Source organism: Centropristis striata, chromosome 3, assembly GCF_030273125.1.
Source record: "Centropristis striata isolate RG_2023a ecotype Rhode Island chromosome 3, C.striata_1.0, whole genome shotgun sequence".
In the NCBI taxonomy this organism is placed as follows: Eukaryota; Metazoa; Chordata; class Actinopteri; order Perciformes; family Serranidae; genus Centropristis; species Centropristis striata.
In genome coordinates this window covers 39,815,526-39,839,848 of record NC_081519.1, presented here as the reverse complement: position 1 = coordinate 39,839,848, position 24,323 = coordinate 39,815,526, and the positions used below count along the sequence as shown (strand labels likewise).

Below are 24,323 nucleotides of genomic sequence, written 5' to 3'. Positions count from 1 at the left end.
GTTGCACGACCCTAAGGGCCACATAATAACGCACTCTGGCGCTCAGTCATCACTAATGCCCTGATCTTGCTAAATGGACCTGGTTAAGTCTCATATTAGGGGGCTGGTTCTTCCTCCATCCTGTCCCTTGTTCCCCTTTGTACGGTTGCATCTTTCTCCAGCTCTCCTGGGGGGTTTCCAGCCGGTGACCGTGAGGTGTATATAAGACCCAGCGAGGATGCTTCCACCACTGAAGTTAGCAAGGACACTGCACAAAGGGGACACTTAACTGTGACCAGGACCAAGTCTTCCCTCTGTTCCCCAGGAGCCGAAGCTTTTCAAGTCAACAGGTGTAACCGGACAACGGAAATCCTTCCTCTCTGCCTTTGTCATCAGAATTCATCCGACCCCCTCTTCAGACTGAGACCATGGACACAGCTGCGGTGGTGACTCTTCTGGCTCTGGTTGTGGCGATGGCTGGCGTCAGTCAGGCTCTTCACATCCAAGGCAGCCTGGGCAAGAATGAGATCCTGCCAGGCTCCGAGGAGGACATGACCGACCACCTGCTTGGACTGGTGAGACAACTAAGCATGCACACTTCATTTCTAGTATTTCATTTAATGTTTTACTCTACATGTGATCGAACAATTCTGGTCATAGTCGTCTACTTACCATATTACATTACATTACATTACATTACATGTCATTTAGCTGACACTTTTGTCCAAAGTGACTTACAATAAGTGATTATTAACTCCCACATTTAAATAACACGTTCAAATTGGGGGTTTTCTTGCATATCCTGTATTGATATTAAAGAGGGGGAAATTATTACAAAAAGAGAGTGAATGAAAATAATATCCACATAAAATCCAAATAGAGCTAATTAAACCTTTTTTTTAAGCAGCTAAAAAGAAGTAAGGAGTCAGTTCACTGCGTGTGGGGGGATGCGAGGGTGGGCGAAGTGATTAAAGTTTTATGATTTTATGAAAGTAATTAGGATTATAGCAGGTTTAAATCTTGATTGGAGAATTATGTATAATAAACTATGATTCAATTTTATTTTAAAGTTATGAGAAGGGAAAAACCATCTGCTTATCTTGTGTTCACCTACACATTCTCCTTCTATATTACTCACACCATTTAATTTTTTTAAATTTTGGTCGCTATGTGAATGTAAATTTATGCACATTTAAAACATATGTAACTGCTTTAGTGACTAGATTTTGATTTGTAATGCACTGTCAATAGAATTTTGTAGTTACTTGTTTTTCCTATGTCATGTCTCGCCCATACTGAATATAAAAGGGAAAAAAAGTCAAACCGATCAATAAAGTATTTCATTTAACCTGCTGTAGCAAGAAAATACTGATAGAATAACACCATGTCTGTGTATTCTCCCCCATACATTTCATGTCTCATCCAATCCAATTTGCCAAAATAATTTTGGCATATGAATATAAAAATCTAATTCATATCTCAGGCACATGTTTATGTGTCAGAATGTACTGTGTGTGTCTAAGCAGGATTTAAATATGGACTGTCTGCTGTGCCAAATTAGACTGAATGAAAAAATTCAGTGTACAGCAAGGAGTCATGCCAACATTTTCAGACAAGTCTGTCACTCCATTTGATGAAGTATGTAAATGGGATTTGAGCCCGTTTATCAAGTGAGACAAGCTAAATCACACGACTCATTTAGATTTCAGCTGGTGTTCCTCTTCATGCAACAGCGTGAAATACACTGTAATATATTCTGGGGTCAACAGACAGGCAGAGCACGATAGAGTAGAAGGATTCAGATCACGAGGAAAATTATTTCCCACTGTGGTGTGCAGAGACAGGCAGATCTGGGTTTTATTTTGCATAAAGATAAGGGTGGATGGATATTTCAGTGGGCACGAGGTAGATTTCTCTGCATTTGTACACTGATATCTACATCTCAAGGTCCCTTGCCACAGCAGGACTGACTGGCTGGAGTTAGAAACCCCGGGGTTTGTGTTGCAAAAACCAAAGATTGAATGCAGTTAGGCTTCTTGATGTTCTCCCGAGATATTTTTGTGGGGTTTTCAAAAGCAAAATACAAGCTTTTTGATGCCAGGCTTTGCATTCGTTTGTGTGTGTGTGTGTGTGTGTGCTGCTGCGCTCCAGGAGAGTGAAAACACAGATAACAGCATTGATGATCGTCTGCTGACTGCAGTGCTGAGAGCTCTGCTGCTCGGGTCTCAGAGAGAAACCAGGAACTCTGTCCTCCATCAGCCACAGAGGTCAGTGCCATTACACAGCATGTATTTATCACACACAGTGCACATCAAAACAGTCACACAAAACATCAGTGATCTGTAAAACTGTGCAATTTCAACCTACTGTAAAGCAGTTCCATGTTAGCACTATTTTAAAACCAAATATAGTTTATTCTATTGTGGTTCAGTCAGGTAAAAACACTTGCTGCATGACCCAATGACATGTTGGGGTCACACAACATTCAGAACAAACAACTTTTTGCAATGTTTAGATATTATGGAACAATGGCATGTGAGTATCCAGTGCATTAAAGTGTCTGTTTGTGATGAGTTGGGAATGAGAATCAGAGCTGTTCGAGGCAATCCTGCTCTCACTCCAAACCATAATTTTGCTCTAAATGTCGCATACAACATCTTTAAATGATCCATACTGCAAGAGAGCTGCAACTAATGCTTATTTTCACTATCAAATGATCTGCTGATTATTGTCTTGATTACTCATTTTGCCTGTAAAACATAAACAATCTGTGAAAAAACCCATCACAATTACTTCAAAGTGATAAAATGTTTTGTCTTAATCAAATCTACAGTCCAAAAACCAAATATATTTGAGTAACTATAATAAAGGACAAGAAAAGGCTGCAAATATTCACATTTTTAAAGAATTTAAAGCCATTTTGGCTTGGACCCTGACTTAAACGGATATCAGATTTCTTTTTCTGTCAAACGACTAATCATCATGCAGCTCCACATACAGATATAATGAAACACATTTGCACATATTTTCCATATCTGAATTTTAAAATGGCACAAAGTACCATATGTTCCATTTTTGAATATGATACTTGAGATTGTTGGTTGCAATGGTCCAGGAGCCATCCACCTGAACTGAACTTATGGTGACAGCCTTGAGGTTTCAAACCTCATTCTAAAACCTTTGACCTTTAACCTTCATCCTGTGTAACCTGCTCTGTTCCGGTAATTACAGTCTGACATTTGCAGCTTGTGACATAGCTCATTTAACTGCTGTTTTAAAATTCTAATTCACACACAAATACACTTTTTTAACATGTTCATTTTTGTTTTTAATTGTTTTTGTTATTGTCATTATAACTTGTTGATGTTATACATTTGTTTTTTCTATTATCAGTTTATTACTTTCTAATAACTATGACATTTTAGGTGGAGGCTTTAAATAAGCCCATCTGGGTTTTCTGCCTCTCCCTGCACTTTACATTATATGTTATTTTTGTCATTTTATGTAATTCTAACTGTGCAAATAAAATAAAATAAAATAAAAATAAAAATATATATGTTGATGTATATTGCTCATCTAAACTGAGTGGTTGTTCCTGCTAAGTTCAACAATATAATCTACAATAAAAGTCTTTAATTTAAACCATATATTACCTTGAATGACATCAACTTCTACCTCTGGTTCTCCTCCCTCGCAGGTTTGGCCGTGGCTCCAGAGGGCAGGTGGTCTCGGAGGAACAGATACATTCCCGTGACTGGGAGGCCGCCCCCGGTCAGATCTGGAGCATGGCCGTGCCCCAGAGATTCGGCAAGAAATAATATGGCAAGCAGATCCACACATCAATGTCCTGGCATAAAGCCAAGCAGTGGACAACTGTGGGGAGACAAAAATTGAATGAATAAATCTGAATTATATTATTTTTTCAACCTTCGTCCCAGCCCTTTAGGGCTTTGCTTGACACCATACATTTAGCCAAACGTGACATGAGCTTCATTTTATTGTTTTTCTTTTCCAACAAAGCATGTTAACGGGTGCCTGTTAAGGTTTTCTGAGCAGATCTCATTTGTCCTGACTGGAATGTAACTTCGGACCAAATGAGTTTTTTGTAAGTTGATATATTTGTTGTTGTTATTCTTCTGTTCTCTGGTCAAATTAAAGAGCTTTGAACTTGGAAAAGACAAACTGATGTGTTTGTGCATGTTCAAAATTATTAATTTTGCCCACAAAGATTATGTAATATATATATATATATCATACAGTCTATGATACATATTCATATCAAAAATACAGATTGGGGCTTTTGATTATTTTCAATCAATTATTCAGTGGGTTATTTCTCTTTTACACATCTACTCATAGCCTGAGGAGATATCTTAAGATGCCTTGAGTTGTCTAAAACACCAAAAATAATAATAACTTCAAGTGTAATAATACTAAGAAAAGCAGCAAATGCTCACATTTTAGAAGCTGTAACTAGTTACTATTTAGAAATGTTTCTAGATAATTGACTAATCATCTAATAACATCTTTGATATCATAAGATTTGCTGTGATGCAGTGCAGTATTGTCAGAAGTAATTGCAAGTCTACATCCAGTGCGTAATCTGCTGGTTTTCCAATTTATTTGGATTTGGTTGCTGGACAACTATTGTGGCTCTACAACAGCTGTTCATTTGTGACTGTTAATACATTTTCTCACAAATGATAAGCAGGGTGTTTGTGGCACAGTGCCATTTTTTGTTGGGTATGCACTGTGGAAAACATGAAACTGTCACAAGGAACTGTAATATCATTTAAACACAAATCTGCTAGAACACATTAAAGTACATAACATCTGCTAGACCACATTAAAGTACATAATAATTTTTCCAACTACTCACTGTGTTGTCAGAGGAATGCAAATTAAGTGAAAAACACACAAAAAAGATAAGAAGTGCAATGCATATATCAAAGACAACATCACTGGACATTAAGTTACTTAGTTACAGGGACTCGGATGGAGAATGTTTTATCCAGAGATCATGTGTTTAATGTACAGTGATGCACAGTCCTGCTCTACAGAGTAGCAGCGGCTGTTGTGGTTTTGTGTGTGGTGAATTTATAGGCCACCTGGGGAAGCAGCATGCAATAAGCTTCAGCACTAATTAAAACACAGCAACATGCAATTACTCTACGCTTTCACGGTTTCCGCAGCCAATTACTGGGAAGGAAAGCGCGTCAATCCCTCTTAGGAAGAGTCTTTTATTAGGCCGACCTCACATTTCTCTTTATGAGGCCAGAAGACAAAATGAAGAATAACTAGTGCTGATTGGAAGCTATTGGCAGAGATGACCTTCTGATTATTCCCCCCCACTTCAATCACTGCTAGCCAACATTTGTTTTTCTACATGTGTATTAATCAAGGCACATTGTTGAAACCTTTACATCACAGGTAGAGGATGTTTTTCTCTACTTCTCTCTCTTAAACTTTTAATTGTAAACACTATAGTTTTTGAATGCATGTTTCAGCAATTCACTATCCAGTAATTTTCAATTTTTAAAATAAACATAGGATGAATTAAAGAAGTAGACGCGACCACTGTGACATCACCAGTGGTGGAAAAAGTCTATTCAGATCACTTACTTAAGTAAAAGTACGACTACCACACTGCAGAATTACTCCATTACAAGTAAAAGTCCTGCATTCAAAACTTACTTAAGTTAAAGTACAAAAGTACCAGCATCAAAATAGACTTAAAGTATCAAAAGTAAAAGTACTCATTATGCAGAATGCCCCCTCTCAGATTGTTATGTATAATCTGAATATATTATTGTATTATTATTTTTATTTGGTTTAATTTGTCACAAAACATGTGTCACTATTTTAAATTGTTCTTATTTTTTTCATGTTAAATGAAGTAACTAAAGCTGGCAGCTAAATGTAGTGGAGAAAAAAAATACAATGTTTGCCTCTAAATGTAAAAAGTAAAGTACAAGCACCTCAAAATTGTCACTTATCACTTATATTTGGACTATGGTTTTGAAGCCTCAAGATTGGAATTTGGGCCGTCACCATTTTTTTAAACCGGAACTTACCATATTTGGACAAGTGGGTGAAAACGGAGAAAGCGTCAGGTGATGCTAATGCTAGCTAAGTTGTTTGGTCAGAAATGTGTAAGCAGCCGTCTGCTTTGTGTTTTTATTACAGTATTAAAATTTTTCTTGAGTATGCAGGAACATAATTTATATAAAAATGTATAAAAATTATTCTTGAGTATGCAGGAACATAACCACAACTCTGAGGTTGTCCCAAAAAAGTTCAAACAACACAAAAAATTGATCAAAATATACAAAATTTGAACAAAAACTCAAAATTTCCGATCAAATTATTTGTGCAATTGCAAAAGAAATCTGTCTTTAAGTCTTTGTTTCTTTGTTTGCTGCTGGTTTTGAATTTGCGATTCTGATTTTGCTTTTGCAATTCTGTCTTTGTGTTTGCAGCCTTTTTGCTTGCGGTTCTGGCGCAAATTTCACGTGTGGGCGGGTTTCTCTAGGTGCATTCCTATTGGCTAATGCGTTTTGATTGACAGCTGAGCTGAGCTGCAACTGCCCCGTAAGTTAAAACAAACTGCTCTCTGCTTGTTTCAGAGTGGACTGTGGAGAATTTGTGGTGAGGGGAGCGGTAATTTAGAGATCCAACAAATAAAAGTGTAAGCATTGACCGTGTTTATTGTCTGTTTAGTTGCGTTAATGCAAAAGTAAGACTCGGCTTTACTAGTGGATATGTAAGGTTAGCTTTTACCTCATAAACGTTTAGCATAGCGAGCTAATTGAAGTTCGGAAAAGCCCCCTTAGTTACTGTTGCTATGTACATCAAGCTCCCAGGACTGTCAGCAGCCATGGGCGATGTTTGAGTTAGCGAGGTAAAACCTCCGGGAGGTAGGCTGCTCATTCACAAAATGCTACAAAGATTAAGATAAAATAACTTCATAGTGGCCTGTTGGGATGTGATGTTCAATACTGACATATATATTACAGGGCTGTGTCTACAGAGGTTGATAGATTTGTGGCACCAACCACAAAATCTTCAGCATCTGCATGTAGTGAACAACACCTCATCTTTAGGCTACACTCTAGAAAACAAGTAAAATAAGGTGACACTGGTGTAAAGATGGTAAAAAAAAGCTATTATGTAGATTGCTAATCACTAACAGCCTTTAATGTAGCTTTTTACATTAAAGGCTGTGTGGAGCAAGGCATATTGATAAAAACATGAAAAACATGTTTCAAAAGGTTGACGGGATGGGTGTGGATGAAGTTTGGAATCAAGCTAAAGCCAGCCCTCCATGCCAAAAATGAGCCGTCTCTAGACTAGATTTTTTTTACTCATTATGACATAAACGTACACCTAACCTTGCCTACCACACCAGGGTCAGTGAAGACAAGGGAAACTCTTTGTAATCATTTTTAGGAGAGGGAAAGAAACTGTCAGGGAAAATAGACAAAAAGGGATCCCCCAGCAGGATGTCTGAGTGTGCAATCAATCTAGGCTTGTGCAGCAACAAGGGCAATGACAATGAGATATGAGAAGTAAATATGAGGTAACAAGAAACGTGTTCAGACAAAAAATAAGGCACACAGCTGTAGACTCTGATCTGCACAGCTGAGTTAAAGAAATATTCTACTCATCTGAATTTCATGAGTCTGCAGGGGGCTCAGACAAAAAGCCTGTGAGTGCAGCAATTATAACAGACAGACAGAGATAAGACAGGCATAGAGGGAGAGGTAGATATACAGATTGTTATGGTTACCACCTATGTATGTAGTGGCAAACAAAAATAATATGAACTGCACTTTCAGATACCGTGTCCTTCACTGTCTGCTCTATGGCTCCATGACCTTTGCTCGACCCCTCCCTCCCTCCCGTTTTCCCTCATGGTCATCATCTTGGAGTGCAGCCATCTTGAACAGTGGAGAGGGAGATCTCTGCCATTATCGGCCATGGCCATGACACAGCACAATTTGTCACACACAACAAGCTTTAATGGCTACAGGGTGAGTGAAGGATCTTGTTTTATAAAAAACAATGTCAGTGTCAAGGGCAAGCTGCAGAGGTGTTCTCTCTTGCATGACTAAAAGCAATTAACTTTGCAGCTAAACGCTTTTTACTGCTATTCCAGGCAGCCTTTGTTTTCATTCATATATTTATATGTAGAGAAAGTCTATTAGCAGACTCTTTGGGAATAATAAAAAATCAAATGTGGTGTAGATTTTTTTCAGTCACTCAGTAGAGTACAGCTTAGTGTTGCAACTGGTGGCCAGAAGATACATAAAGTATTTTAAAAAGCTTATTATAATCAGCTAGCCTGGCTAACACCAGACTAATCTCAAATGAGATCTAGTCTGGGAACCAGCCGTTCATTTCTCCGTAGAGGAGGCGTGGTTTATGATCCTCCAGAGCCGTTTATTGGGCGCTTAGAATGTCTATCAAAAGCGCCTGTAGGTAGCTCTTAGCCAATCAGATCAGTTATACCAGATGACGTAGTAGAGCAACAGAGATGGATGTTTGTTGTGTGTGTGTCTGTGAGAGAGTGTTGCTTGCTGCTTTGCTTCTCCAGTTCTCGCTTTCTGCAAGATTATTTATTTTCACGCTTTATTCCCCCTCATGTCATTCAGCCACACATCCACTGATTTTATGGGCAATAAACAAGCTGCTGCGGGCCTCTCGGCGGCTCCGCTGTCCCCCGGCTCGTAGCCAGATCACCGGCGTTACGGTAGCGGGGATAATAGCTACCGCTAACGCCGTAACGGTAGCGTAACGCTACCAATATTAGCCCCGCTACTGTAACGCCGATGATCTCGCTATGAGCCGGGGGACAGCAGAGCCACTGAGAGACCTTTCGCCTCTCAACTTTCGCTCTAAACTATTTAAAACACCATCTACAGCTAAAGAGAGTTTCGTGTCTGCTGCAGCCATGTTGGATCAGTAAGAAAACTACAAGCTTCCGTCTGCCGGGTAGTACGCGTCATCGTCTTGCCGTCCCTCCCCGTTCTGTGATTGGATCGCTAAAACAGGGCTAAGAAACCTCTCTGGTTGCCAGACCCCTTGACAGTTCGAAATGAAATTGAGCGTGCATGGCAGTCTGGGTATACCCAGGCTAATAATCAGCGGCAAAACTGACTGCACTGCAATCAGTTGAGCAAAAAATAAATCTGATCCCAAATTTCGTTTACGTGATCTTCTATTGACTTTAAAGGTTGGTCATATAAAACATGATTCAGAACAGTTAAGTTACATATGTATCTTAAAATAACAATGCTGACTTCGGTTTTTATCGAGATTGTCTGGATGAATTAAGGCAGTTACACATCTATGTGGGTGGTTTGGGTTTATATTCCCAGTGGCATTTAGGTTCTTTTAGTGGCTTTTTATTGTCTTCTTTCTATGACTTGCAGTTTTTAACACTATAGCATTGCAAACCTCAGAAACAATATAGAAGAGGCTTGGGTTCATAATGAGACAGCAAACTCTTGCAACATGATATCTGATGGAAATTAAAACAGTTTGAAGGGACTGTAAAGTAAGAAACAATAAAACTGCATTCAGTATTTAATAAGCAGGGCCATTACCAATCTGTTGGAGGCTATATGCTTGGCTGTGGGCTGTTTTCTTTAAAGCTTGTTCAACCAGAGACAAAAACATTACGCTGGTATTAGGAGATAACACAGGCTGTACACTATTACCAGTGTTCTCCCTTCAGGAAAGAGGCTGCATGGCAGAATATGCAGCCAGTTGTCAGCTTTCTCTCGCTCCCTTAAACACACACACACACACACACACCTACACACACGCACAGAGCATGTGGTCGTTTTATTCACACACATCTCTGCTTTGATGACAAAGACATAATTCAAGAACAGCTCTCATTAAATTGTCAACTTTTCATTATCACGCTCACTCTTTCACTCTGAGCTACAAGAAAAACTGTCTTTTGTGTATGTGTGGAGGGTTTGTGCTGTGTACAGTTCTAGCCGAGCAACATAATGGCTAAGTTAAGAAAAGAAAAAATGATTCTGATGTTGTTTTGATTTATTTACACATGGATATAGCGAGAGGGATCTCTTTAGGTCAGATATCCTCTTTATAAAGCTTACTTTCGGTCTTTCTCATCTCATCCAGCTACTATATATGAGGAGTTATAGGCAAAATAAAAGCTGCCACTCGACTCGAAAAGACACAAATTTAAAGGCACCCCTGTAGCCATGTGGTCTGGGGCTCGTGCCATATGGCCACAATGTCCCCTGGTTTGATTCCAGCTAGGGACCTTTGTTGTTGGAAGAAGCCCTCCCCCTCTCCTTTCCTTGCTCTTTTCTCATATTTCCTGTCGCAGCTGGGAACTAGCAGAGGCAAATGTCTTTTACAATGTATCTTGATTATACAATTAAAGTATATAGTGACCTAAATGTCTCTAAATCATCTCAAAAGCTACCAGTCAGTGTCTGACAGAAACCAAACATCTGTTCATCAGTTTACATGATGAGCTTTAATCTTTTTAATTAGATTATACTAAACTTAAGTATTATTTTAAATGTGATTGAACTTTGAAATTCAAGCTAAAACCTGTCGGATATTTTTACTTGCAAAGTAATAATATTTCTCAATATGTACAGTAACTACTTAGTGTATTTTCATCAACCTCCAAAAAATGAACTGTAAATCTGGACAGGATCCTCTTGGCTGGTGTCGGGTATCAGGGCCCAGTAGACGTGTGATGTCGGGACACTCGGGATAAGAGGCGATCAATAAAGATTGTGCTGGCCAGGCGGCAGCCAGGACAAGCTTTGTCAGATTTGAACAAAGCTTAGATAATCATTTCACAGCTTCATCTTCAGTTCATTCAGTCATGATGTTGCCTTATTATTTACCAACACCCCGTAATCATCTGGATAAAATAGCTGTTATTCATAAAAAAAGCATGCAAACATATTTGTCCGTGACTCACAGATTGCATTAGAGTTTAAAATATTGTCAGAGGTGTATGTACATGTAACCAAAGTGTGAGCGTGGTGACTCATTCTGAGTGAGCCTCTTTGTATTTGAAATACGATGTAGGTTATATTTAAGCACGTGTAGGAAGGTGATTTTAAAAATACTTTCTCTCAAAGCAGAGGTTCATGCATCTTTTTCCTACCCATCCAATAGATGGAGAGAGAGAGAGAGTATGTCTTTGTCATCCTCTCTCTCCAGGCTGTGCAGAGGCTGCTGCAGAACAGCCCTGATCTCAGACATCCAATACAGGCAGAAAGAAATGTGAACAGAGGGTGGGACTTGCGTGAAAGGGAGCCAGGCACAGCGAATGAGAGTGAAGGAGAGGTGTTCCTAGCCCAGAATGCCCTTGCTTCAGCGCTGAGAGCTGGGGGAGACGGAGAGGAAGGAGAGTGAAGCCGGGGTAGAGACACCAGCAGGTGCCGAGGATAGAAACGGACAGGGTGCCAGGAAAAAAAAGCTAGTTCATCAGGGAAAAGTGTGTTAAAAAATAAAAGTAAAGAGCAGAAGAAAGTCAGACAGAAACTATAATAAAATCAGTTTTTTTCTGAAGCTGGAGCCCACTTATTTTATTTTTCAGCCACCCTCATTAAGGTCTTTACCCTCCTTTTTCTGCATACGGATTCTTACTGTCCTCATCTTTGACAGACAGAGCCACCATGGACACCGGGAGCCCCAGGAAGATACAGTTCACTGTTCCCCTACTGGACACCCACCTGGACCCAGAGGCAGCTGAACAGGTGAGGAGGAGGAAGAGGAAGCAAGGGGGAGGTGGTTTGTGGGACTTCCAGGCTTTTAAAATGTTTATCTTTAATTCATGAGTGACACGATTTAGCAAGATGACTGTGAAAAAGATTAAGAGGAAATCAGAGCATAGGCTGATTCCTGTCATTTAGGCAAGTGGGTGCAGACAGAGATGAGCAACTCAACTGGAATAAAAAGCGCAGTATGCTGTGTCTAAAATGCTTGAGTACTGTATGATGACAAAATTGCTGCTTCAACCACATTCTCAGTTTCTTATTACTTCCCTGCACCTAATTAGCAAGCTGTGTCTTTTGGACGCATCTGCCAAAGTGATCATGATGAATTTACAATCGATTTTTCCACCTACACTCACAGCGTAGCAGGTTCTTAGAGACACAGTATCTCAGCAGTGTTAAAAAGGGGTGTTGCAGTGTATGGATGTGTCTCCAGGGGTTTGGTGTTGTTTTGGTTTGAATGATTGCATGGCTGCATGCGCTGTGCAGCAGTTTGATACTGGCAAAAGTTACCCAGTGTCACAGGATAAACTATCTATCTATCCAACTACCTATTGTGGCAGTTCTTCACATCAATCTCAAATATATCATCAGCCTGTAACTGCATGACGTGGCTACCCAGGCTATGACGTGGCTCGATTTAAAGCAAAATTATCACTGAAGGAAGTTTGACAGATGTAAAATATAATCACTTATTAAGCATCTTCTAAACACTTAGCATGTAGAGACACAAGAGCAAAGAACTGGTGTCAGTCATTGAAAAACCTAATGGGTGCAGTTCATGTGTCTTTAGAGGATGTAATGAAAAGGTTTGTCCCATTTTCTCGTTTGTATTAATATAACATGAACAGGACAGGTCATTAATAATGAATGAGCCTCAAGTAAAACCGGCAAAGATTTATGAGTATGACTGCACCCTCGTTCGTATGTGTGTGTGTGTCTCTCTCTCTCTCTCTCTCTCTCTCTCTCTCTCTCTCTCTCTCTCTCTCTCTCTCAATTCAATTCAATTCAATTCAATTGGCTTTATTGGCATGACATAACAATGTATATATTGCCAAAGCAAGCATCAGAAAAAAAGATAACAAGATAAGGAAAGCAATATTTACAATAGATTATTATAATTCTGTTATTCATTTTAAAGGAAAAGAAAAACTAATAACAATAAAAGAAAGCAATATTTACAATCATTGAATTACAATCAACATATAATTTATAACAATCTAAATCTAACTACTCTCTCTCTCTCTCTCTCTCTCTCTCCCTATCTATCTATCTATCTATCTATCTATCTATCTATCTATCTATCTATCTATCTATCTATCTATCTATCTATCTATCTATCTATCTATCTATCTATCTATCTGTCTATCTGTCTATCTATCTGTTGGTCACTCTTTTCTCCACTTTGTAAGAAAGTAGATGCTCTGAAGACTTCTTTGTGCATGTCTTTGTATGTGAGTTTGCCCTTGTGAGGACATTTGAATGTATTGTGTTGGGAATATAGAATGGGTTTGTGAGTTAATATATACTGTGGGTTATATACGTAATATGAAGTTTTATGTATGGTTGAGTTTTTAGCTACTGGCATGATGAAGTATTATAACTCCATGAGGAACTGACTGTACAGACTTTCTATATGCAGAATGTACTTTAATCATCATAATCATAGTCAGGATTCAATTCTAATGGCCCCCCTCTGCTGGTGTTACCTGGAAGCTAAATATCTTTCATTTTCATAGAAAAGCTCTAATGTACACATAATGTTTTACATTCTTTGTCCTGCAATCTTGAAGTACAAAAATATCCTTTAATGTAATGGTATTTCCAGCTGCGACAGCCTGTATTCTGTGTCATAAAGGCAAAATGTGCTCCTGGACACACCTGATGTATAACAAGAAGTGTTTTGTAGGGATGTAGTTGAGATCAAAATGAAAGTGGAGTTTGAAAATGGTTGTGGTACAATCAAAGGTGCCAGAATTGGCATAGACCAATTGCCCCCCCAACTTTATACCCCTTGACCACATCTTTTAAGTTGCAGATCACTGAATCCCATTTTGAAATATTCCAGTCCACTTCATCACATTATATAAAATTTTATCTTGTTAGTGTGTGTCATGATGTGGTCCTGTAGACACATACTTTAGCGGAAACTACCAAAGAAGCGATTTGGAGTACTTAGCCAGGTGTTTAATTGTCTGTCGGTCTGTCTGTCTGTGTTATTATTATAGTTATTATCTTTTTTTTTTTTTTAGCCTACCACTTTGGTTCCAATCGCCCAAGACACATTTTAAAACCAGTTGTTAAGGGGTCTATGTATCATGAATCCAGCATTAATATGCCCTCAGAAATTCCACAATGTAATTTTAAAAGAAGCATCAATGGTATGTACCATATTCTCTGCTTACAGTCTAAAATCGCACTCACTATGGTAACCATGGTCACCACCAAATCAACCAGAGCAGATGAGCATAAAGATTAGACATCGTGATCATGCCAGCCTCAAACTTATTAGTTTGTGCCACTGTGGTTTGATTATGTTGCTGTTTGAACATTATGTGTGTAATTGGCCAAGCCATATTAGGGACACTGTGTCTGTGAATTGGTGCCTGTGGTACATTTATAACAAGTGTGTTTTTCTAATTCTGCGTGTGTGCATCTGTGAGTCTTTGGATCCCTGCAGTGCATTTATCTCTCTTACTTTTTCTTCTGCTCTGTACATCTGTTAGATGTATACAGACGTAGTTAAAGTTGCTCCTGTCGGTCCTGTTTGTGGCTGCTTGTCAGGAACTCGTTGTCCACTTTCTGTATTTATTTAGCCGCATGTCTGATCCCCAGCTGCAGCCATTCATTACTGCATCTCAAACACCTTCGGTATGGTGTTTACCTACTTCACCAGCAGACAGATCTCCTTTTAGCTACAAGTAAAATTCACTTTACTTCTTCTGTAAAGGCTCAAGAGAGTTCTTAGCTCTCGGACTCAATAAGCACGACCAAAGCTTGGCTGATTGCCACTGAGACTTCACTCTTTAAGGATACATTTTCTATTTATTCTAAGTCCTCTGTGAGTGGCCACTGAGCCTGCATGGCATGCTGGTTCTTAAGTGGTTTTGTGTGCATGTGTGTGTGTGTGTGAGTGTGTACGACAGATAACCGAGACAGACAGCCCAACAGCAAAACAGACAGATATAAAGAAAAAGAAAAAAAATCACAAAAAGGAAATGTGTATGTGTATGTGCTTGTGTCTGTGTTTGCAAGCACACTTATGAATGTCGCGCCAGGGGGCTTCACCCATGGTTCAGTAATCCCTGCAACCTGACTCCTCCCAACATGGTGAATCAGCCTCCGTGGAGACCTGCACGTCAGTCAGAACAGCCTCCCTGAGGTCTGACCCTCACAACAACAACACACACTCCTCTTATCCACAGAGGGATAGAAACAGTGTGTGCCAGCCTTATCATAACCTTCTGTTTGAGCTCAGTGTGTACGAGCACAAACTGAATGTACCTGATAGAGGCCAAGACCTGATAGTGACAGCGGATAGTAGTTTCAATTATTTTTCTTTTTTATCCCTGCAGATATTTACATATTCTTTGCCATAGCAGAAGTATGTATTGTTGTTTTCTAACATGCTTGTTAACATTTTGACTATTTGATTTACTTTTATTAAAAAAAAGTAATGTATTTCTTCTTCTTCTACCTTCTTGATATTTGCCCATAGAGAGTAATTCATATTAATACACAGTCCTACGACAGCAGTGGCGGTTCTACACAGGGGCCTACAGGAGCCACTGCCCCTGTGAAGAAGCCCTTGGCCCCTGCTGTGGCCCCTGTGTCAAATTGATAATAAAATGATCAATTTATAACGATGAACGACGGAACAATTCTTACCTATTTTTTGTTCAAACAATATCTCATTGTACACAAAAGGAACCCAGAATGTGTACATTGTATAATAGTTTAATTGTGCAATAAAAGCTAAATATAAAGATCATTCTCACTGTACTGCACTTTCAAAATAAAAAAAAAGTAATTGTGCACAAAAATGAGAAATGTCATTGCCGTTCAAAAATAACTTTTAATGTTGGTTAGTCTCATTGCTTCAATCAATGAAGTTCTTCCAAATATGAGACTTTTACCTAAAATAAAGGTTTCGAATGCTTAAATATCATTTTTGACGATTTTTAATGTGCCCCTCTGATTAAACACTGGCCCCTCCTTGGCCACACAGTAAAATTGGTCTAGAACCGCCACTGTACGACAGCTCTTTGTGACCTGGTACTCAAGCTGTTATCTATGTTTTTACAAAGCCACCAGACTCCATTGATAAAAACAGCAATTTTACCTTGCATAACGCAAGAGTTGCTTGTGTAAAGTTACTGCCACCTCATTTGGTTAGTTTGTACATGTTATTGTTTGACTTGTGGATCTGAACTAAAGTGGCATCCACGGCAGTATGTTCTGAGCTTAGATTTTCAAATGTAGCACGGCTAACATTGACTCCGCTAGTTCTAGCATTCACAGCTTACTGTGGTAACCTATGTCACCACATGAACATGCACAGATTTTTCTCTGTTGTGCAGAGTTTACCATTCTGAATTTCAGGCGGTAACTGCCTGGTGGCAGGAACAACATTTAAAACTGCGTCGTTTTTTGGGGGGATCCATATTGCAGGTTTTCAGGGCGGCTGTCACATGGCAGGGTGAAACCAGCTTTAGCAAGAAAGTGACAAAGTTTCAAAAGTTTCAAGTTTCAAAAACTATTCTATTAAAAATGCAGAAAAGGGGCAATTAAAACTTTGGAAAAGCTTGGGGATCATGATAGGGGAACTCTATTAAACAGAGAGGTCCTGCTGAATGGATGACAGTGCTTTCAGGGATTTAAGATATTGTACATTTTGTCGACTAGTCTAGTGTTTTCTTCAGTTTTTGTGCTGAGCTCAGTCTAGTTGCTGCTGGCTATAGCCTTACATTTAATGAACAGAGTGATATCAACCTTCTCATCCAACTCTTGACAACAAAATGAATATTTCCCTTTAATGTGAAACTATTGCTTCCACTCTTCCTGACACCTACATTATATCCAACGTACACGCACAAATGAACACATTTTTACCAGACTGAGGCAGCAGTCTGATTAGTGAACTAGTCATGTTAACACAATGTGATTTTCTCACATTGAGGTTGTAAATGGAGTATGCATAACAAGATTAGCACAGCTGGTTTACCTCTAAATATAACTCAAATTTCTATTCGTCAAATTAAATTATCACCAACAGCAACAGTTGATATTGAACCCCTTCATTGCCCCTATTAGATGAAGGGCACTTATTTAAGAAAACTATGTTCATAGGCAATATAGTCCTTGTTGAAATGAAGAATCGTGACATTTTGAGGTGATGTTCTTTTAGTGCCGGCGTTTCAGGGCTGACAGTGCCCTCTCTAATAGTCCCAATGCTGACGTGCCAGACCATCTTTGTCCTTGACTGAGAACATAACAATTACTCTGTAGTGCCTCAGGAGGGCCATTTTCCAAGAAGAAGTTTTAAAGTGCAATAGATTATATTTATTATCACACCATGCATAGCTCTTGCACATTAAGGCTATCAGACGTATTACACTGAAAATATGGTTTCAACCAGGAGATATATTCAAGACTATTTTGTACTGTTAGAAACAGAAGTTTAATTTGTAAAGCTACTTTACATTTCTTCTTTAACCATTTGTTCCCAGTGAAGTGATTGTCCAATCAAAGCATAGCGATCAACTGGGCACAACAGTCTTGTCAAGCTTTGGATTCCTTCACACTCTGAAGGAAAAGCCTTTGGGATGGTGTGTAAAATGTAAATAAAACCAGAATGTATCAAATTCAGAGTGTAGATCTACAAACAACTTGAACATAAAATATATTGTCTTTGCATAATTTCTATTGTATACATGTCACAAAGTATTAGCAAATTATCAGATTTTGACCTTTCAACAGAGCGAGCTATAGAGCTGCTAAAAACAGAGGCACCATTCCAACTCATGGACTCATTTTCAGCTGAATTAACTTCCTAGGGACAGTTGATTAAATTTGGCCAGCGACAATTGATAATTCAGAAAAGAAAATCCACAATTGGAAGCCTGCTTTTGTCGACTTTGTATGAGATCAAGGACACATTGATTCAATTAGCGCTTCCTTTATCCGTTCGATACTGTTGTCAGTCAAGAGACAAATACGGACACTTGAACACTTTCACAGCAGCTGCAGCAAAAAGCCTGAGCAGATAACTTTCATGCTGCATTCATCGAAAACATAATGTTGAGCTTTGAGCATTGCTCCTAAGATGCATTGCATTACAAACAGCTGTTATTTACCTATGTTATTCTCAACACAAATCTATTATTGCAGCATTTTAATTACAGTTTGTACATTGCATCTAACCCCTGGTTGTGTGATAAGCAGCGAGAGAGAAGATCATAAGACCGCTGTTACAGGGAGGTAGACAAAAGATTGATTGGAAGTGAGAGACTCGGGCAGAAGGCTGAAGAAGTGGAGATAAAAGAAAGTGGTAGTCAGGGATCTGAGTTTTGTGAATACAGTAATTCCCTCTATTCAAAGCCAAATGAGACCACAGTTGGAGCGAGTCTGTGAGGATTTATAATGGCTGAGCACTGATTTTGGCCTGAACAACACCAAGATCGTATTTCAAATGACGGGATGAATCACATGAATTCTTGTCTGTGCATTGTGCAGTACTGTGTCTCTGACAGCTCAGCCCACCCAGTAACAATGTGTTGGGAAAGTTTCCTTTGACCTTTATTTCTGCAGCAATTTATTGTGTGTGAATGGCTTCTTTCTGATTTATGGCGCAAACACATTGTTCTCATAAAGGTCACAGGGCAACTCTGATATCACAAGTATTATAAAACTACCACTGTTTTTCTCCAAGGGAAATCAGGGGTAGGAGGTAGAGGCTTCACACCTCTCAATTTCCCAAAGGACATTTTATAACTATAAAGCTTTTTTTGGCCTCTGTCCCCTCAGTTAGTTAGGAGTTTGGTTATTCCACCATAAGAAAAGAGTTCCCAAGGATAAATCGGTTTTACGCTACAAACCCTGAACAATAGCTGTAACTCCTCCAACCCTATTAATACATTGGCACTGCAATTTCAATGTGTTTATGCGGATGGACAGAAGGTATACAATAAATGGACAAAATAAAAATAAAAAGGCTATATATCACCATTGAATCACCACCACAATGATGTTTAGTATCCGGTCCTGGGTATCTGTGGCTCAATAAACATACTTGACATTGTTTGATCAGCTTGATAGTATATGACATTTAAAAATGATTTTGACACAAGGCCTAATTTCAAAAGTCCTTTCCAGAAGAAGATGAAGATGACACTTCAGTTCTGTTTGGGCTCTCAGGGATGATATCTGTGTTTACTGGTGTTGACAGTAGTTTTTCACATCATTATCCCTCCCAAATTCCAAATAAGGCCATTTAAATACCTGTGTTGATGTTTGTTCATATGAAGTCTGTCAGGGAGTCGCAGCAAACATAAATCCATCACTATGTAGAATGAAATAATTACTCTGTAGTGCCTCAGGAGGGCACAAACCGGATAGCAGATATCCAGGCCAAGATTACCCTTTCTGAGCACTGGTCATTGTTTGCAGTCTGATTAGCCACTTGAGATGTAAGATTGGAGTAGGAATGAGTAATGATGTCTATGGCTGGATTGTTTCTCTTCATATGAATTCAGGAAATTAAAAATTAAAAACGGATAAAGAGCTAAATCAGACGATAGCCGATGGGTTCAGAGATTGCATTTCAGCCAATGTGTTCTGCCTCTTTTGCCCTCTACATGGATTGTTTACTTGCAACCAGACTTCAAATGGAAACCACAATGCTTCAGATGTCAAAATCTTGTTCAGATTCTGCATTCATATGCAGTTAATTGTTTACAGCTATTACTTTTTGGCAAACAATGCAGATTTTCATTATAATCCGCTGAGTAAACTCAAGGAAATGCATCATTGTTTTCAAAATCTAGTGAAATATAATAATAATTAATTATAATATAATATAATAATGAAATGGTTAGGTCGGATGTGACACCATGACTTTGCCTCTTTGTTTGTACATGCATAACCCATATAACATATTAAATATAAATGATGTCCCTATTTGTTGTAACAACAATGTTGTTTTACTGTAATTGGTCCCCCCTATTTACTGTACAAACTCAGTTTTTTGTTGTTGTTTTGTTTGGTTTTTTTACCATCCACCAGGTTTACCAATGCTTTGGTACATATTGGGTTTTAATGAGATCAGAAATTAAAAATATTATTATTATTAGTTTATTTAAAAGGGGACAGTGCAATTTCATAAAACACATGATTATACATGGTTAAAAAAGCCAGAGTTAGCCAGAAGGCTAGTTTTCATCTGTAGTCCCCTGGCTATGATGTAAAAAAGCAGAGAATTACGAAACAAAAAACGAACAAACAAAAAAACAAAAACAAACAAAAAAAAAAAATACGTACAATATACAAAATACATATACAAACACTTACGATACGATTAAGAAAAAAATACAACATATATATGAGAAGATGTATAATATTTAAGAAGAAGTTAAGCTAATATCAACTAAACACAAGTGGTAAATATGTCTCTGCTGCCTCTTGGCCTGACCTATAATTTCCAGCCAAGGGTATTTTGTGTGCTGCCCCCACACAATAATATCAGGCATGCTTTTCCTGCCCACCCATCACTTTCGAAGGCTGTTTTTGTTCACTGTTGTGAGAAGTGACAGAACTGCATTTTAAACGGGCTGTGGGTTGAAAGGCAGCCATGGTGGCTAGAGGGGTGAGCCTGTCCAGTAAGCAGCGGTATTTGTGTGAGCACAGGATCAGGGCGTTTGCTCTGCTGCCGGGTGAGGAGAATAACAATGACTCTGGGCATAATCACTTCAACACAGCCACAGCTCGTTGTGCCTTAATGTGGGCCGGGAGGGGGATTTTCTGGAATGACAACTAAACACACACAAAGGGCTAAAATATTAGTACATGGATTTATAGTGTACACAACAGTATTAAATACACATTTATTGCTGTTTCAGTCTTTAAAACTTGATCCTCAAAGTGTTTCACAGAAATATACAGACAAATCAAAGAAAGATGAAAGATGAAAAGAACCTGACGAAAAAACAAACATTAAAACGCCGACTTACAGTTTGATGTGTTTTAAAATTTTCTATAGATATGGCTGACCTGACTCATGGGGGCGAAACTGTTCAATAACCTTGAATCCAGGTTTGCAAAGCACAATCATCTATAGCCTTTGATTGCACTGTAAAAAAAAAACCCAGTTGTTTTTACGGTAATAAACTGGCAGCTGTGGTTGCCAGAGCTTTACTGTAATAAATACGGTAGAACTTTTTTTAATATTATAGTAAAATTATATTGGCACTGTTGATTTCACGTTTAAGATTGCGATTTTACTCCATTTTTTACTGTATGAATAAAAAGTTTTTCCATCAAAAGAAACGCTGTTCTGCCATATAATTGACAAGAAAATACTTTATAAATGCCGCAATAAATTAAAGATTTTACCATTAAATATTACAGGATATTTTTGAGATATTATGTTTAGTACATTTAACAGTGACAAAAAGCATTTTTTACAAAAGATAATTGCAAAAATTACATTGGTGGCTTAAATACATATTACAGTGTATTTTATAGTGGAGTAATGTACACAAAACTGTAAAAAAAAAATACTGTTTTGTTCTGTTCTGTTTGTATATACATTTACGGTGTTTCATTGTTACTGAAACTGAATGAACTCATTTATCATTTTACGTCTTTTACTGTCATGGGTTTAGCAGTTTTTCATCGTAAAATCTACAGACATTTTTTACAGTGTGTGATACAGCTGCATAAGAGACTGGTCTACTAGTGTAACAAGCCATGTTTCCACCAAGTTTTTTCGCTTGCTTGATGTGTGTTTTTAATTTTTTTATTAGTTAATAGTTAGAAGTTAATAGTTAATGCACTAAACGGGAGTTGGAAAATATTTTTCTGAAATACGTTCTGACGTAGCGAACATTTAACTCACAAGACTCATCAGCTGTTTCCTCTCTGCTGGTCAAGACGAGCTGACAGGAAAGACGATTACAAGTTGAAACCACTTGAAACCAATTCCTGAAGACTTCTCTTCATTTTCTCTCGTGGGTGGCCAAAGTTGTCCGATTAGCAAACTTCTTTTTTGTTGATTTTTCTCTCTGCCTCTTCTACGGTTTACTGACAGATTAGTCTATAACAACACATTACACTGCCATCTTCTGACCGATATACATTTATGCAACTGTGTTTATTCGCTCTAAACCAGTTGATGGAAATGTCCCTAATTCGCATTTTATTTAATGCAACATTTCAATATTTTGCTTAAAAATTTGCTTTGACTTTAATGGAAATATGGAGTTTTCTGTTGTTATTTAATTGAAGAAAGTGTTGTATCATTTTCATTGATTTATTGATTTATAAATAACTACATTTGTAAGATCAGCATTTCTTAAAGCCGCTTTAAACTGTAAGTACAGTATTATCAGTGCATCGGTAATTTTGTTCAAACCATAGATTGCATCGTTCAAATTAGTGTGTTGCATTCAGGCTGTGCCTAAAACAGTTGGCTGAAATGTTCACCTTTTTACACTGTATTTGGGCAGACGCAGGTGCAAATGCAGCCTAAGCAACTGAGCGTTTGACTGCTATCCAAAGACACAACACACAATTTCATGCTAAGCTGAATCTGGCTGTACCTGTGTTTCTGTCAAGCTAAACACAGACATTAGGGAGACAGACAAAACAGAAGGTAGCAGGAAAGTGAGGCTGGATCGCTGATATGTGTCGCTTTGAAAAGTGCAAAGCGGCAAAACATCTGAGCCTGTTTGGTAAAGAAATGAAAAGTCTCTCAATGCCGCTTCCTATTCACACAGCTTTCCTCTACTCTATGGCTGTGATGTGAAAGGTGATGAAGATGAAGACTCTTTCAAATCTGAATACCCAATTAGACTTTGCTACTGAGATACTACTGACTGCTCATTTTTCATTAGTGCACATTATTTCTGCAGTTCCATCTGTATCTTTTATTGAACAGGCTCTAAAGTGATATGTGCTTCTCACTGTTTTGTGTTATTTAGAAATTTGCGCACGCATTCTGTTTAGTGCAGCAAAGCCTCAAAGTCAAACCTGCACATTAGATCCAAGGGCAGCGATTCTCATTGTGATTCTCCTCTGTCACTTTTTAAACTTTCCCTTTGAATGCACCTGCAATAAAAGAAGTCCTATCTTTTTGTTTCCCATTGTAGACTCACTTCACAGCTCCAAATTTGGTCTTTAGTTTCTCCTCTCGACAGACGGGAGTTTACTACTTTAGCTGTAGCTTGTCTAGCTACAATATGATGCTGCCCTGTGCAGGCTGAGGTTAAGCTCTATGGCTGACTGGATAAGACTGCACAGCTCTGTAAGTGCACAAGCAGCATTTAGGAAAGATGCATGGAGGACTGGAGCTTGCACGCCTTCCTGCATTTGTCAGCAACCCTGTCAGCTATGTGTGAGGAGTGCATTACTTTTTGTGTGTGTGTGTCTCTCTCTCTGTCTCTCTCTCTATCTCTGTATCTCTCTCTCTCTCTCTCTCTGTGTAATTGACTCTCTGTTTAAATTCTTATATTACAGCCTTTTAGGTTTATGGAGCGATAAAATGGAAAAGTAATCACCTGATCCTGCAGGCGACTAAAAATTAATCACTGTGCTCTCCCCAAAAAATCTTTGGTCGCAAAGTTTTGGAGACATAGCTGCAGAGCTGATCCCATTTGCAGAACCATGGAGTACATATTTCACTGTAACACTATCCAGCAGCCAGGGGATAGAAAATATATTTTAGATTATGGGTTCAACAGTTTAAACCAGACAAAATGCAGCTGTACTAGCACTGAAAAAAAGTCTGGTGTAGAGTTTTACCTAAATGTAGACGACAGTGTATTTTTCATCATTTAAAACTACAACTGGTATCACTGGGCATATTTTTGGATCATTTTTATAGCAAACACAGGGCATTTAGGCCTATCATATTCATATTATGTTTTTAAATAATCAGAATCCACATTTTATTTAGCCTAATGTAAGCACCAAGAGTAAAATGTATCTTGATATTTATCTAAGTTTAATTTAAGTATATTTAAGTATAAAATATATGTGTAAAACTATGTCATATTATTCCAGGGGAGCTGAGGGGATCCCTTGGATATTCTCTTTTTTGTCAGGGGTCATTGGCTGAAAATAATTGTGAACCTCCGACATGCAGTGATGTGTGGCTGTTTTGGTACAGAGACCTAAACACATTCCTCCAAACAGATACATTTGGATTTACTGCTGTTACTCAAAGTTTAGAGGCATAACACCTTTTTTCTCCATAATTATGGGTTGACAGTCAAATTTCAAAGTTTCTAGTAGTTTTTAGCATGTATCAGGCTCATGGCAAACCTGTATTTTTTTACCTCATCC

The 24,323-nt window shown here is 38.4% G+C and overlaps 2 protein-coding genes across 2 annotated transcripts in view; both read left to right on the top strand.

Annotated features, from left to right (window-relative positions):
* Positions 1-239: 239 nt before the first annotated feature.
* On the top strand, positions 240-4,043 carry npffl (neuropeptide FF-amide peptide precursor like). The gene is made up of 3 exons (XM_059329855.1): positions 240-554; positions 2,131-2,246; positions 3,677-4,043. Exons 1-3 carry the CDS (start codon positions 408-410, stop codon positions 3,795-3,797), a joined length of 384 nt encoding a protein of 127 aa, XP_059185838.1. The 5' UTR covers positions 240-407; the 3' UTR covers positions 3,798-4,043.
* Positions 4,044-11,415: 7,372 nt separating this feature from the next.
* LOC131968859 (protein phosphatase 1 regulatory subunit 1A-like) overlaps positions 11,416-24,323 on the top strand; it is a 38,444-nt gene continuing 25,536 nt past the window's right edge. Inside the window, exon 1 of the mRNA XM_059329904.1 lies at positions 11,416-11,744. Within this exon, the coding sequence (XP_059185887.1) occupies positions 11,664-11,744 (81 nt within the window). The 5' untranslated portion in view covers positions 11,416-11,663. The remainder of the gene's footprint in view (positions 11,745-24,323) is intronic.

Coding starts and splice junctions, on each gene's coding strand:
- npffl (XM_059329855.1), top strand. CDS start 408: ATGGACACAGCTGCGGTGGTGACTCTTCTGGCTCTGGTTGTGGCGATG. Junction 555..2,130: donor CCGACCACCTGCTTGGACTG/GTGAGACAACTA, acceptor GCTGCGCTCCAG/GAGAGTGAAAACACAGATAA. Junction 2,247..3,676: donor GTCCTCCATCAGCCACAGAG/GTCAGTGCCATT, acceptor CCTCCCTCGCAG/GTTTGGCCGTGGCTCCAGAG.